This window comes from Tribolium madens, unplaced genomic scaffold (assembly GCF_015345945.1).
Source record: "Tribolium madens isolate multiple individuals breed KSU strain unplaced genomic scaffold, Tmad_KSU_1.1 Scaffold_91;HRSCAF=231;Tcas5.2_LG7, whole genome shotgun sequence".
In the NCBI taxonomy this organism is placed as follows: Eukaryota; Metazoa; Arthropoda; class Insecta; order Coleoptera; family Tenebrionidae; genus Tribolium; species Tribolium madens.
Window position 1 is genome coordinate 12819930 of NW_025401063.1, and position 15758 is coordinate 12835687.

At 33.4% G+C, this 15758-nt stretch overlaps 3 protein-coding genes across 3 annotated transcripts; 2 read left to right on the forward strand and 1 right to left on the reverse strand.

Annotated features, from left to right (window-relative positions):
- Positions 1-713: 713 nt before the first annotated feature.
- LOC123010461 (kinesin-like protein klp-20) lies at positions 714-12385 on the forward strand. The gene is made up of 9 exons (XM_044407367.1): positions 714-826; positions 1320-1395; positions 3665-3754; positions 3878-4095; positions 6057-6160; positions 9586-9861; positions 9920-10042; positions 10091-10263; positions 10407-12385. Exons 1-9 carry the CDS (start codon positions 780-782, stop codon positions 12285-12287), a joined length of 2988 nt encoding a protein of 995 aa, XP_044263302.1. The 5' UTR covers positions 714-779; the 3' UTR covers positions 12288-12385.
- LOC123010463 lies at positions 12340-14443 on the reverse strand. Its single transcript, XM_044407369.1, has 6 exons — positions 14337-14443; positions 13724-14092; positions 13538-13673; positions 13310-13488; positions 13233-13247; positions 12340-13181 (listed from the first exon to the last, which is right to left on the reverse strand). Exons 1-6 carry the CDS (start codon positions 14380-14382, stop codon positions 13108-13110), a joined length of 819 nt encoding a protein of 272 aa, XP_044263304.1. The 5' UTR covers positions 14383-14443; the 3' UTR covers positions 12340-13107.
- A 107-nt stretch (positions 14444-14550) lies between these two features.
- On the forward strand, positions 14551-15738 carry LOC123010464 (isopentenyl-diphosphate Delta-isomerase 1). Its single transcript, XM_044407370.1, has 2 exons — positions 14551-15076; positions 15126-15738. The coding sequence occupies exons 1-2, from the start codon at positions 14771-14773 to the stop codon at positions 15588-15590; spliced, it is 771 nt and encodes a 256-aa protein (XP_044263305.1). The 5' UTR covers positions 14551-14770; the 3' UTR covers positions 15591-15738.
- Positions 15739-15758: the final 20 nt, after the last annotated feature.

Consider the following 15758-nt stretch of genomic DNA (forward strand, 5'->3'; position numbering starts at 1 on the left):
TTTTATTGGAAACTTGTAATTTACTTATGGGCAATACCATATTGTTCATTCTAAAATATTATTACATTGTTACTTTTTCATATTTATACATTTTTTGTTAGATTATTACTTTCGCAACAATGTAGGTAGGTAGTACATATTAAAACGGATATCTAACCTTTCCGAAAATAATATTTTTTATTCACAATCATAAAGTAGCAATGAAATTACCTTACATGTGAAAAGTTGGCACAGACTTTAAAAGAAAATATCTAAGGAGAACTTTAGAGATTTCATCATCGCGGTTTGTTGTAAATCTAGCTTTATACTCGAGATGTTTAAACTTTGTGTATTCCAAATAGTTTTTTAGTAAAATTGTATGTAGTTGAAAATTTTAAAAGTAAAAAACAAAAAAACGACCAGTGTCTAGTAGGTTACTACCTACGTACCTACAATAAATTTAGTTTTTTTAAAGCTTTTTTTTCTAGATTTGCAAAAATAATGAGAACATATTTTTATTTACATAAGCTAGAAGCTTTAAAGCCAAAAAAAAAAACGAAAATAATGAACGTTTGGACATCATTTCATTTTAAATTCTCCAAGACAGTTGATTTAATTATTAACATCCGACACAACACCAACTAGCCAACAATAATTACCACAATTTTTCCTGATAAATATTCGATTTGAACCGTTTTGGAAATAGAAAATTCAAATATAGATACAACGCGACACTGGCGGGAGGCTGGAGTCGATCCAGATGTCGGCTGTGTCAGTGTGTATAAGTGTTCTGAAAGAAGATGACTCATCTGAAGGTTGGAGTACGAGTGCGGCCACTCTCTCGGAGGTATGTTTCTCAAAAACTAAATTCAAAATTTTGATTTTTGTGATAGTTATAATAATGAGCACTCAAACTAGCTGAATAAGACATTCTTTAAAGAAAAGTAAAGTTACTTAATCTATATATTATGAATTACTTTTTGATGCTTAGTTTGAAAATTTTGAAAATTTTTATTATAAATGTTTTTACGAGTAATATTCTGTTAAATTGTGAACAGTTAGATTCTAAAAATTGTGTTCCTACTCTTGATATTTTTGGGAGGGATGTGGTGTTAAGGGTTTGTCGGGAAGAGTAAACAAAGAACACCGGTCACGTGTGCAGCATATCCCACGGAAACGTCTAAATTTAGAGGCAGCAGTGCAAAAAGTCAGTGCACTCTTTCTCAAGCTCACCGTGTTGTTTATGTCGACTTCTCTTCACTTCTTGTTCTTATTCTCTTTGCACGCTTTATTCTCAGCAGGAATTTGTTTACATGTTACAAGTCTCATTTTGTTTACAGAGAGTTTGAGGGCAATTCCTCTACGATTTTGGAAGTTGAGAACGATGGGAAAACTGTGGCCGTGACGAATATCAAGGTAATTAGCGGAAGAGTTTGTTCGAGAGCCACTTTACACTTGTCGCCGGATTAACATGTGATTTATTTTAATTAAGATAAAGTGAATGATGCATTGCGATTCTAAAATTAAAATCGGTTTACTCACAATTCTAATTATAAAATAGGTTGGGTCGAATAAACATTCTGAAAAAAGGGACTATGTTGTAAAGATAAGAAGTGACATTGTTTTAATGAGAGTCTATTTCTGTTTGGTAAAACAAGAACATCAGATGATTAGTGTCATAATTGCAGACTCGAGCGAGCTGAAACTGTTTATTTTTGTTTTATTTTTATTTTAAAATGTAACAACGTCTAAATAAGATAATAAACAGTTTTTAATCAGCATTTTTTTTAAGAATGACAAATTTGACTAATATTCTTGCCAAAACAATCATTATAGAAATGCAAAAATATAAATGATTGCTATTGCCAACTCACATTTGATAGTTTTGTGAGAATATAAGGTAAAACTATTTTGATATTTTGTGGTAATATTCCTTTATTAATCCACAGAAAGACAATGTATTTTTAATTTTCTGAAAATTACGAAATTGATACACACTGGCATTTGTGTATTTTAGTGTAGGAAAAAAGGTTGCATATTTATTATTGTTCTCCTCAGAGCACTAGATTTAATTGCAATACATGGTATTTCAGCTGAGACTGTGGCCTGATTTAGCAATTAAAATCAATAATCACTAGAGGAATACAAACTAAAAATAATCATAAACGTCAATCTTAGTATTCTTAATACTTTCAAATAAATTTCCGATCAAAGTGTCTTTGAAATTATGTTGGTAACATAATTATAGCTTATACCTTATCGTTAATTGTCATTTATTCTCGAGGGGCGGCCACTGGCTTAGCCGCCGTCTTACACAATCTGTAACAATAATTCGGTGTTGCCAACTTAATTTCAAAGTCAAGTGACTTTGAACCGAAATTTATTGAATGCATGGTATAATTTTTTTTTTCAAGTCACAGATTTGGTTTATTTAGATGCAAATATACCTGACCGATATTTTTATCCCCTGTGGGGATATTTTTACTTTTACATATTTTGATTTTTGACTTTGGTCAATTTATTATAACAGACGTTGAGAAAGTTTTTGCTAGGACAATCTGTATGAGAGTGTTTAATTAGCATTGTTGACTGAAACTGCTAAAATAATATAATTTTTTTATCAAAATCGAATCAAAAATAGTTTTTCAGTAGGTAGGTACTTAATTCAAAAAATTCTTATTCATAGTATTTTTTTAACTAAGTAAATAAACTTTTCACGTGGCAAAATTTCTTGCTACATTTACTCTTATGTTATTGTTACTATAACATAAATAATAATAATTATTAAAGGTGTGGCCTACGATTTTGAGCATTTACGTTTACGCTGGTGATCAAAAAATGTTTTATATTCGTAAGACTACAACCAAAGTTAAACCTAATTCTAATACATTCCAAGAGAAGTATAAGAAAATGTGAAAGATTAAACAGTCATCTAAAAATAAAAATCTTCAGGTGAAACATAAATACAAAGATATAAACTAACTATATAAACTAAACATTTTCTTAGGAATACGTTTACAGTAATCACTAATGTAGTTGGAAATAAAATTTTAATTTTTTTTGTCAATAAATCAGTGGGACAACTTGACGGAACTTTTATTTGGATGTTTTTGGAATTTGCTTTATGTACACCTATACTCGTACTTTTTCCTTCCTAATGTTTATGCTTTTGCACTAAGTAATAAGTAATAAATTGCACTGAAATACTGAAAAATTAATTTATTGAAAACAAAAACTTGTGCTTACGTAATTTAGTTTTGCGACTGTTTATTATTTTTTTGCACAATTTACAAATTAAACACTTTTTTTAAATAAACTGTAAATGCTTATTTATGTAGCTATTTTGAAGCAATTATCATAACAGTAGATAGCAGCATCTCCAAGTTAAATTGTCCCAATCATTCTCTTCCCTCCTTAGAAACAATTATAATAAAAGCTTCACTTATCAACGATCAGAACTCAACAGCAAAACAAACGGTTTGTTTTGAGATGTAAACGTTGTGGTAAACGTCTTCTCAACACGTGTCTTGTGGTGCATCCTCGAATTTACGACTGTCCCTTCGCAGGTGATACCATCTGAAAGCGACAGACAAGCCCACAACATCGTTCCCAACGTCAAATTCATTCATTTTCATCTTTAATTTGACGCATTTCAAGGCATCCTTTGATCTAATTATATCTACAGGTACTCGAACAGAATGCCGGCGACAGTCGCAAGCGCATCAGAAGATTCACCTTCGACTTCTGCTTGCATGAGAATTCCACACAGGATGATGTACGTATTTACTTCTTTTTGTTGGCCAATTGGGTGCATCGCCGCCTAATTGGTCACTATTTTTGTTCGAAGGCTATAAATTCTGGTATGGAAAGATTAAAGGGTGCTTTTATGGCCCGTCAGGTGTTCCAGGCTGTTGAAAATGTCATCAGTAAAGCGATCAAAAGGAGAAATCACTCATGCGTTTTGGCGTATGGACAAAGTTCGTCCGGAAAGACGCATACCATGATGGGGTTTCCGCATGATCCAGGGGTTACGCCAAAATTGTGTCAAAAGGTATTCGACTATTTGCAAGAAAGTGCTGTGGGGAATGAAATGGACAAGACAAAAGTAACTTGCAGGTAGTTTGCTAATAAATGAAACTGTTTGAAATAAATTCATTATAAAAAAATATTAATAAAAATTGTAGAGTGACTTCACTAAAACGATACATGTTTAATAAAGGGTGTATATTTAAATTTGGCGTCATAGTTGGCGGTGATATAAATGTGTTGTGAACGGACCACAATTTTTAATATGTCTGACAATACGTTGGATCGTTCACAATCAAACTTTCATGGGTAGCTTTGACGCAAAATTAAAAAAAAAAAAACACCCATATAATTTCTACCTGAATTAAACTATATTTTTCGATATTTATCAGAATTTTTTTATTTGAAGTACTTACAAAAAAATAAAAACACAACACATGTGGGTAAATGGGAAATTTGCAGATAACCAAGCAAATTAAACATCAGCAAAAAATCCTATAAGAAAATAAACCAGAGACGAAAACACAAAAAGGAGGACAAATTCGATACCATTAACAGTTTTTGAAAATTTGTAGATGAAAAGTGTATTTTTTTTTTGTATTATCTGAAGTCAGAAAAAGACCACCGTTAAAATTTAAACGCAATTGGTAATGCAGTTTTGGTAAACATTCTAGAATTTACCGAATTGACGAAAATATAAAAATATTTCTTCTTGGATTTTCTTGGTATGGAAACGATGAACAAAAACACGATTAACCCGTCACACCAAACTTTTATTTAAAACACAACGCGAGAGTAAACTCTATGGTTTAGTTTTATTCTCACCTGAGGATGACCACTTTGTGGTTGAAACGCGTTGTGTTTTAAATAAAAGTTTGGTGTGACGGGTTAATCATGTTTTTGTTTAAAATAAACATAAATAAGAAGCAACGCAATTGAATTAAAATGTCTGGTTGCACCGTTTTTGAAAAACGAGTTAAAAAAGTAAGAATTTTGAAACTAAAACTGAAAAAGAACTTAGAGCTTGTAACAACTTTGAGCTCATTTCAATAAATTATACAAAATCTTTATAATATCGGCCTGTATCTTTATACAAAATAACATTCTTTTGTATAGACATTAAAGTTTTTGTAGCAAACTCATTTTTGCTAGATTTTACTTGCAGTGTGCTTTTATCAATGTTATAGTGATGTCTGTCTTTAGGTATTCGATTATAACGCTTTCAATGTCAACAGGTACACAGAATTTTTAACATTCAAATTTTTGAGGACATTTAATATAATTTATAATTTTTTAACAAAATTTCTAGGAAGAAAAACAAAACTTGCGGCTACCAATTTTCTCAGCAAAATTGTGTCTTAGTGATTTCCGTCTATAAAAAAAAGACTTCACCTATATAGTGGTTTGTGTGCGTGACTCACATACGGCTCATGACGATTACGTTTTATGAGATACTTTAATTTTATCTAACGTCGAGTACTAAGTAACGAAAATCTTTAGCATACGTACATATCGTTTTAGTTAGCTCACTTTGTACCGATTTTAAGTAGTTTGGAGTGCTTATTTTCTTTAAACAGAAGTAACGTTTAATATACTTATTATCACCACCAGATCTAATCCTATATAACTGCCGTTATCAAGGCCCAACAGCGGCGTTTCTCACACTTCACACATGCAAGGATGATTGTTTATCGACCAGGACTGGTCCAAAACCTACGCGTTTAGTTTAAATTACTACTCGAAATTGCCCAACTTTGATTTGTTTTAGCTCACTGTCGTTCTAACCCAGCGCATCCACCATAATTCACTCGCGACGGGAATTGAGTTGTCTTATAAGATATGAACAATTAATTATTGTTACGTCGAGGGCCGAGGAAGCTTTCGTGCAACTTTATCACTATTTACTTATTACTTTTACAACTCTCTGACAAGTTAAAGTGTGTTGTAGCTAAATTTCAGACAGTGATCATTGGTGCGCGGAGTTTGCCGGTAGCGAAAGTCACGCGAGTTATTTTAATTTATTTTTAAATTGAAATAAATGTTGTTTATAGTTATTTAGAGATATACAATGAGAAAGTAAGGGATTTGCTGCATAAGGATGACACGTGCGCACTGAGGATAAGGCAACATCCGAAGAAAGGACCTTACGTACAAGGTAATGAAAACAATTGTTTGTTTTTATCAATTCAAAATGGCTTCTTTTTACATTTACAGACAAAACCAAGTTTATTTTGTTTGTGTTATTAATAAAATTAATTAAGTAGATAATTAATCATACACTGGCGGACGCGGAATTTCGGACGATTTGTCATTTGACTGAAAAATGTAATGTACAAATGTACAACGGGCCTTAGGCAACTAACCTCACTTTCGGTTTTTGCAATTTTTGTCTTTGTTTATTGATCTTATATAAAAACATGTATTGCTGGCATTATTGTTTCGGAAAATCGACCTCAACAATAAATTTCAACTAAAACTTTCACATTTTAGTTTTAAACGTCAATTATAATGACAATAAAGCGTGGCTTACATTGCCATTTTTTGAACTGTCATGAATTTGATGTCCAAAATTCCGTGTACGCCAATGTATATATACTGAAAAGTTTACATTCTCTATATAAAAAAAAACTTATAGATTATTGTGTCTGTTCCATATGTATTTTTTTTTACTAGACAAGCGAATGACACAAGCAAAGCGTGACAAGCATATTGCTTTCTTATAAATATTTTGTATCCAATTTACACACTCATATTTCCAAACATACTGACGAGTGTTTATATAAATTTGGCGTTGATATAAGTGTGTTATGAACGGACCACAATTTTTAATACGTCCGGCGAAATGTCAGATTAATAACTTTCAATACGATGGTTTGCTCACAGTCAAACTGTCATGGATAACTTTGACGACAAATTTTATAAAACACCCGTTATTACGTTGGTGTAATGTAAAAAATCCTGAAGATAATAAATGTCAACTTTTTTACACATTTTATTATTACTACCAAATAATTGGACGAAAAGAATCTTTTTCAGGTCCTGATTTTGAATAAAAGTATGATTTTGCCCAGATCAGTTGCAGAATTTTTATAAATCATACGTGGGCTAGAGCATAACTCGTAGGTGCTGTGATGATACTTTTATCTCACTCATAGTATAAACAATTATTATAAGCAAACAAACAAAAGTCGAAGTGATTGAAAGAAAAATAATTAAACCTTACTATCTTCACTGAACACAATTAAGAGAAGGAAACTTTTTGTCTTGAAATAAAATTTTCTTATGTCAGTTTACTAATTAATTATCCACTATAATAAGTACTTGTAAAACTGGATTTTATTATCCGGTTAATACATTAACTATTACAGAGTGTCTTCATAGTTTATGGTCTGTTGATCAAGAATGTTACATTATTATTAAATAGCAGGTGATTAATATGAACATTATTTATGAAAAATTATTTATTCATGCTATTCTTACACGTAAAAATATTGGAAGATTATGCAGCGGGTAAATGAGAAGAATGCTAGAAGGCTTATTCTATAGAAGAAGAGAGTACTCTATACCTATAGTACATAATGTTATTTTGTTTTACATTAAAATAAACGTAATAAGTAATTGTTTTAATGGAAAAAGTTAAAAACATTGTCAGGAAAAAATTTGATTTAAAATGTTACCTACATGTCGCAATATTGTACAGGGACATTTTTTATTAATATACATAGCTCTCTGTATATACAGTTAAAAAAAAACGGGTCAATTTCATAAGATAGGCGACTGACATTTCAAGCTTTTAGAGGGTTCTAGATGTTAAAATATTCAAAACTAAAGTCAGTTTGTCAACTGTCAGTCTTAAAACTTACATCGCAGCTACGGAGAACTACATACGAGGAGACGAAACAAGATATACTCTTTTTCATATTAATGTGCATCAAGTAAGAACTACAGTAGAGCTGTAAATGCATCTTTAATTTAAAGGCCGATTCACACAAATAGTGTCATTAATGTCATTCAGAACAAATTTATTCACATCAATAATGAGTATAATGACATAAAATTTTATGTTTGCCACCCTATGTTAATTACGTTGTTAGCTTTAATTATTTTTTGCTACGTCAAAAACTGAGATACACATTTTTAGGAAGGATTGAGGTCAGGTTTGTTTGAATTTTCGCATGGTCGCCAACTTAAAATAATCCCTGTCAATAGCTACTTCGATGCACATTAATATGAAAACGACTATACAAAATTGTTTGATTTTTTTGGACTCAAAAAAAGTAGTACGGCGGAGTAAAATAGAGGGCGCTTAGAGCGTTTTATCGTCTCAGTTGCCAATTGTTTTCAAATAATTTAAATTCAACCAGTTTACTAATTGCTTGGAAAAAAATGCAGAAATGTTGACCTTTGTATTTCACGAAATTTTTCACGAGAAATATGAGAAAAAAAAAATTAAATTTAAAATCTGTGCTCCGTTTCATGCGAAATGCTGCGAATATGGTAAAAGATACAAAAAAAGTGTAGGGAACAAAGTTGTAGAGTATTAAATTTCCTACAAAAAAGACCATATTTCTATCTTCAGGCGTTTAGGTTTAAATTATTTTTCTGTCTCTTTTTATTATTTTATTCTTTCTTTTTTATATTTTTCTTGTATATTTAACCGTATTCGTAGACGGGGCGCAAATTGCTAAATGTTTGAAATTTTTTTAAATATAGTTTTCAATAAAATTTTTGCATTACCATTATCTCTTATTATTGAGAATTTAATGCTCTATCTGCCTATATTTTTTTTATTTGCGTTTTGCTCACCGTTATGTGAATACAGCCATTTTTTTTTATTTCATTGCTCTTAAAACTTGAACGGGAAAGGAACAACTGCGCTATCTGGCCTCGCTAACGGAACTATCGAGTTTGGGGACGTTTTGTTTTACATCGTGTCGTATCCTAGTCTTTAGGTATCCGTAATCGCAGCTTTAAAAAGTTAATACCATTTGTGATACAATGTACATTAAAGAAGAAAAAATTGAAATGTTTGTGGGGTATCAAGGGAGAAATAGTTTAAGGGGGGTAAGGGCTATTAACAGTCTGCATTGACACAAAATTGTAGTTTTAAATATTTTAATAAATAGTACGCTCTAAAAGCTTACACTATGAAATTGACCCGGTTTTTTAACTGTATACATAGGGCTATGTATACTAATAAAAAATGTCCCTGTATAACAACTTGAAAACAACTTTACATTTTGTTTGAAGCTATACATAATGTGTGTACGATTTATTAAAATTGCAGCTTTAAAATAATGTTTTAAAGAAAAAAAATCTTTTTACTTTTATGTAGGTATGGTTTATATCTCTAATTTTTAATCACATTCCAAAAATTATGAAACTCGTTACACCAAATACATTTTTAATTACATTATTACATAAGATATCAATCCACTAATTTATTGTGTCTATTGTAATTTTCTGTTGCTCACATACTATTATATAACCACCTCTCCGCCCAGTTTGCACATCACAAAACCATTGCTGGGAATCCACCAGTTACATAATTCTTTTATTCCACTTTGACCCAATTCCCAGGCTTGTCTTCGCACCCAGCACTGGATTCCAGCACTCTTCTTCGCCTCCTCAGTACAGGCAACAGCAACCGTCGTGTGGGTGCCACCCTTACCAACCCTCAATCCAGTCGCAGCCACTCTGTCTTCATTATACAATTCGACGAAATCAAACTCACCCTCGTCGATTTAGCCGGAAGTGAACGGACCGGAAACAGGTGCTACAACGCTTCCCGTTTCCGAGAGGGTGCTAACATCAACAAGAGTTTAGTGGCCTTGGGTAACGTCATCTCGGCCTTGGGTATGTGACTATGTGAAAAGACTAAAAATATAATGACTGGCGCCGCTCTCAATTCCAGCCGAAGACACGGCCAAGAACTCCAAGGGGATCAGAAGGAGGTTTATTCCGTTCAGGGATTCGGTGCTGACATGGCTATTAAAAGACACATTGGGAGGAAACTCCGACACTGTGATGATTGCGAGTGAGTGGGAAGAAGTTACCTCTTTTTGAATCTATTGGTTTGTTGTAGCTATTTCTCCATCCAGCGAGTGCTATAGTGAGACGGTGAATACTTTGAGGTTTGGGCAACGGGCCAAGCTAATTGTGTCCATTCCAGTCGTTAATGAAGACCCGAAAGAGAAGACCATCAGGGAATTAAGAGCTGAAATTGCAAGACTTAGGGAGCTGCTCAGCTTAGGTCAGGTGAGTCGGTTTGAACTTTAAACATTAAGCTAATCTTAGTATCATGATGTTGATACAACTGAGCATTTATTTTCTATTTTCATATTTTTACAACTTGTAAGTAAATACTTACATCATTATTCTTTTGCAATTTTTCTCTCAAGTTCCAGAAGCCAATGTCTAACGATAATTTCAACACCACCGAGAAACTCATCCCTGTGATGAGTTTCACTGACTCGAACAAACCCGAACCATCCCGTCTTCGACGCACATCCAGCATCGATCATCCCCTCAAAAAACCCATAGTACCCACTCGCAAATACGGCTCGGAAGAAGCTTTACGAAAAATCAAACCAACCAAAAATGATAAGGGTATAGTCTCAGAAACCAAACCTAAAGTCGAGGCTAAAGTCGATTCAATCCGAAGAACTTCAATCAAACCACGATCCCAAATCGTGGCCGCGGTCACTCATCGACTTTACGCCAAAACCAAGAAAAAAGAGGTTGCTACTGATACTTTTGATCTACCTACAGGACCGCCAAAAGAGTTAAGTATTTGTTCGAATGCTCGTCTTCAGTTAAAAGAACTGACAAGAAGAGCACTCAAAGCACACAAATTTCGAAATGAGGAGACACAAACTGAACTTTTCCCCGTTTTGAGAGTCAAAGAAACATCAACTGATGTCGACGATTTGAAATCTTTGTTGTACGAAGTACGAGATGTTGAAACTTCAACTGAAGCTTTACCGATGGAGGACAAAGGAGTCAGTTGTGCGTTTCTTGACAGTTTGCAAAATGCGTTTATTGTGACGAGAAGTTGCGGTACTCAAGCCCAATCTCAATCGAGTGTTTCTTTCACAAAATATTTACAAGATCCACCAAAAATGGAAATATTTAATCCTCACACTGCCAATCCAATTTACACTTCTTCAGTCAATATTAACATTTCGCACAATTATATTAACGGACGGAAAATTCTCGAAAGTGTCTCTGATGATAGTTTGGATGACCAATCAAATGTTTGTTTTCCAACTCCCGATTTAATCAGCAACCACAACTCGTTAGAGCCTTCGAAAGAGACTCTCGAAAGTAAACTGCGTCATGCATCTTGTAACATTCTCGAACAAGAAGAAGGTCTAGTATTTGATTTAGTACAAGACAACTCTCAAAGTTTTGTTGCCAACACTTCTACGATTCCAATGTGTCAAGAACGTGTCAGTTATGTTAACATTCCGAGTATTAATGCACCACAGGTTTGTTACCAAGAGGAGACTCTCCACAGATGCGAGGTCTTTACTCCAGAAGTGCCAGAGATGGCCAAACCTAATGTAATTCATTCTAAATGCTACAATGACGATTGTATAACATTAATTGAGCCTTTGGTACTGAAATCAATTATGAAACACATCCCAGAGGGGAGCGTGGAACCAGAGGAACTTCCAGATTCACTGGAGTATCATATGGCAAACTCAAAGAAAGTCCATTTTAATAAATCTGGAACTTGTCGAAATGAACGAATGATGAAAGCCATGTCAGATTTTTTGGAAGAAGCCACAATTCTGATGAACAATTTGTCAAAAACTGCGACACATGTTCAGGAACAGGAACGTGAATACGACGTTCATGTCTCTATTAATGGTTTAGTGGAACAAAAACGGAGGAGAAAAAGACGAGTTTTCAAAAATGTTAAATGTCAAACTGAAGAGGTACCAACAAAATCGAACTGCATTCAAACTGAAGATGATTTGGAACTTACCAACAAGTATGAGTTACTGTTGGAAGATTCTTGTCGTAGATTAGAAGAAAAAATTGCTGCTGCTACTGACGAAAACATTTACAATCCTTGGGATTTTTATCATCATGAAGATACAAGTTTAGAAAGCAATTCTGTCACTTTCTCAGACTACGGAAGTTTGCCCAGACGCACGAAGAGACACTCTTCTTGTACCCCCAGTGCGTATTTAAGACAGCTGGCGAGTATGAGACGCCAAGTGGTTGAAGCCTCGCGTGAGGAACTTTCTAATCATAGCGATAGTGTATTGTAACAATAATATTGGGTAATTGTATGAATTTTTATTACCATATTTATACATTTTTTATTTATTTATTAATAAATAATCATGAGGTTTCTATTTTACAAAAATACAAGTTCACACCTGAAATAACAATGAAACAAATTGGACGGTGCAAGGCACCGTCTAACACCTAAAGTTTTGAGTCTCTTAAAGTTTTATGGGTTTTAAACATATTACAGCGACTCGTAAAATAGGACGTCACAAGGGCGTGATGTTTTTCACTAATTTCATGGGCGACAATAAATTACAAGAACCGCAATATTAATTTAAGGCAGAAAAGATGAGTGGCGAGCAAGGATCGATTTAACGACGACAACAAACATCAACACACATTAAGAAACATATTTTTTCCTTCTCTATTACATCAAAATTAAAAAAAAACACATTCTTTGTCTAATTTCTGTGCAGCCCAACCAAATTATTGTTTTTAATTTGCTATTATTCGAGTAGCTAAAAGGAGCTGAGAGGGCCGATGTCATTTTACAAAATATTTTAATTTTTAATTTTAAATACACTATCAATTTTTTTTTAAGATATTATAACGTTTATGAGTAAAACTTGGACTTCCTCTCAGCTGTAATTAAAAAGATTTTTTTCTTTTATGTAAGCGCTTTAGTTGCAATTTTCTCACATGTCTCAATTTTGACATTGGCGCTTTTAACTTCAAACCACAGATTTATACATAAAATTTAAACTTGCGTTTTTTGATGTAGATTTCGCAAATGGGCCATCTATAAACACCAGGTTAACACAATTATAATAAATTATTATCGTCCTAAGAAATCCACAATTAAATGCTGAAAGCTAAAATCAGTAAACACAAAATCGAGACGAGTTGAGCGCTACATCTGTCTAAAACTCTCCCTGAAAAAAATCTGTAAGATCAAATTTAAATTACTTATGTACAAAACTCACCACATCCAGTTTGAGCTTAGTTTGTAATAATATAAAATTATTTTTTATTTAATGGATAATAAATTTGTGTGCCATACCTGTTGGATAATAAAGTAAACTTCGTTTCTTAACATAACCAGTGCCAGGAATGCGCAACTCGCAGTGGATTAAAGTTCCAGGAGCTAAAGAATCTACCATTGCGTGAGCAACGACAAACACAGAGAAGCGGCCATTTGGATGCCGACTGGTGTTCCATTCAAGAGTTTGAAGCGGATTTCTAAAATTTGTTCTTATCTTTTGTTGTATCATAACACACGCATTACTACTTATTGTAAAAATCGTCAGTCCGGTCCTTGTAAAGAATTAATTTTGGTGCTGGATATACTTCATTAGCATAACAAGTAAAGTTAACACTTTGGTGGTTAAATTCTTGCTTTAAGATAACAAGGGAGCGTTCAGGTTCTACGATTAGAAAAATAAAAAATCTCCCTATTAAAATTATCAACAATTACCAAAAACTATCATATTCTTCACACTAAAATCTTCATCGGCGAACGTCGACACGAAACATCGGTACTCCCCCGCAATGTCTGTAGTAGGATTCCAAATTTTCATAGCTCTGTAAACACTTTTCGGATCGTCGGTCACCGCCTTGTAACTCAAATCAACCCGATTTTTCAGTCGCCCTAAACTTTGTGGTTTTTGTGGTGGTATCCACTGGTACACCACTTCGTCGTTTAACAACCATTTGACCACTAATTCACTATCATCAGGTCTGACTGAGTAATTACAATCTAGAATCACCGGAGATCCTGAGTCATTCTTCACCGCACTTGGAACTTTAATGTAATTTATTTGAACGGCTGAACTTAACTTGAATTCTGAAACAAATCGATTTTTTTTAAATATTTACATTCTTTCTGAGGTCACGTTTAGAAGATGCGTCGAGCTAAATTTATCTTCAAAGGGTGCGTTAAAGCTTGAATTTATTGGAACCATTCGCGTGTGAAACCCTTCCCAATAACCAAGTTAAGCAAAAAATAAATAAATACACAAAACATCTATTGTTTAATAATGATTAATTGAAAACTGTAAATCCTTTCATCCATAAAACATTTATCTCACCCCAATAAGTGATAAAGAAAAGAACAAAAGTTTTAAATCGCTGCATTTTAAATTTGAACCAATACTTCGTAGTAGTTTAGAGAAAGTGGAATTGTGGCGTGCGCTTGTTCTAAATGGAAGCATGCGCGCCGCCCCTGCATTTCTCTCAGAAAATCTTTCAACTACGACACTGGCTAAAAGCATTTATTTAGGCACTACGTATCGCAAAATTGTATAGTTAGTTGCATAACCACTGACGCCTCGTATAATAGTTTGACGTTTGTCATTTTAGTGTTGCAATTTAACCAATTTCATTTCGCAAAAAATAGAAAATCATCAACATTTATACTACTGTAGAACGATTGTAGTTAAAAACTGGTGTAAATAAAGTGTTATGTGTTTTCTATGTGAATAGAGCTAACGATAGAAACCTGTCTTGGGTGTTGGTTATAATCATGATGCTGACTCTACCTTTTAGAAATTTTATAAAGAAAGCTGCAAATCGAACCTTGCAAAACAGTTTTATATTGAGGGCCAAATCTACCAAAGGAGAGAAAAGTGAAGCTGAGAAGAGTCAAGAAGTTGCTCTTGAAGAGAAACTCTTTCTTGTTGATGAGAATGACAAAGTTATAGGGCATGCCTCTAAGAGAGAATGCCATCAAGTGAAGAAAGACGGGGAAATTCCGCTACATAGGGCCTTCAGTGTGTTTCTATTTAGCAGTCATGGAGATTTGCTGTTGCAAAGACGTTCAGAGGAAAAAGTGGGACGCTTTCTCTTTCGTTAAGATTTATCTAATTGTGAATTTTTAGATCACATACCCTGGATTGTACACAAATTCGTGTTGTAGTCACCCCATTGTAGATATTGAAGGTGAAGGAGAGGAATGTGATGCTTTAGGCGTGAAAAAGGCGGCTCAGAGGAGGTTAGGATTTGAATTGGGGATACCTAAAGATAAGTTACCTTTAGAGAAGTTTGATTATATTACAAGAGTGCACTATAAGGATGATGGAAATGGGGAATGGGGTGAACATGAGATTGATTATGTCTTGTTCTTCCAAGGTGATGTCCCTGTAAATCCAAATCCAAACGAAATCTCTGAAATTAGTTATGTCCCAAGACATGAATTAGATCAGCATTTACCAACTCTAGGGACTCTTACGCCCTGGTTTAATCTTATCCTCAAGCACAGACTTAAACTGTGGTGGGATAATTTAGACAAATTAGATAAAATTATGGATCATGAAAAAATCCTCAAGTTAGGATTTCCAAAGTAAAACTTATTATTTTCAAGGGCCTTAATTTAAGTGGAAAGTTAATTAAAAAGCGGTTGTTTTATTGGCTTATATATTATTAATCTGTCCCCATTTAATTTTTTATAATGTAAATATAAAACAAGGGCCAACAATAAAACTTGTTAAAATACTTGTGTTTTTATTTACTTT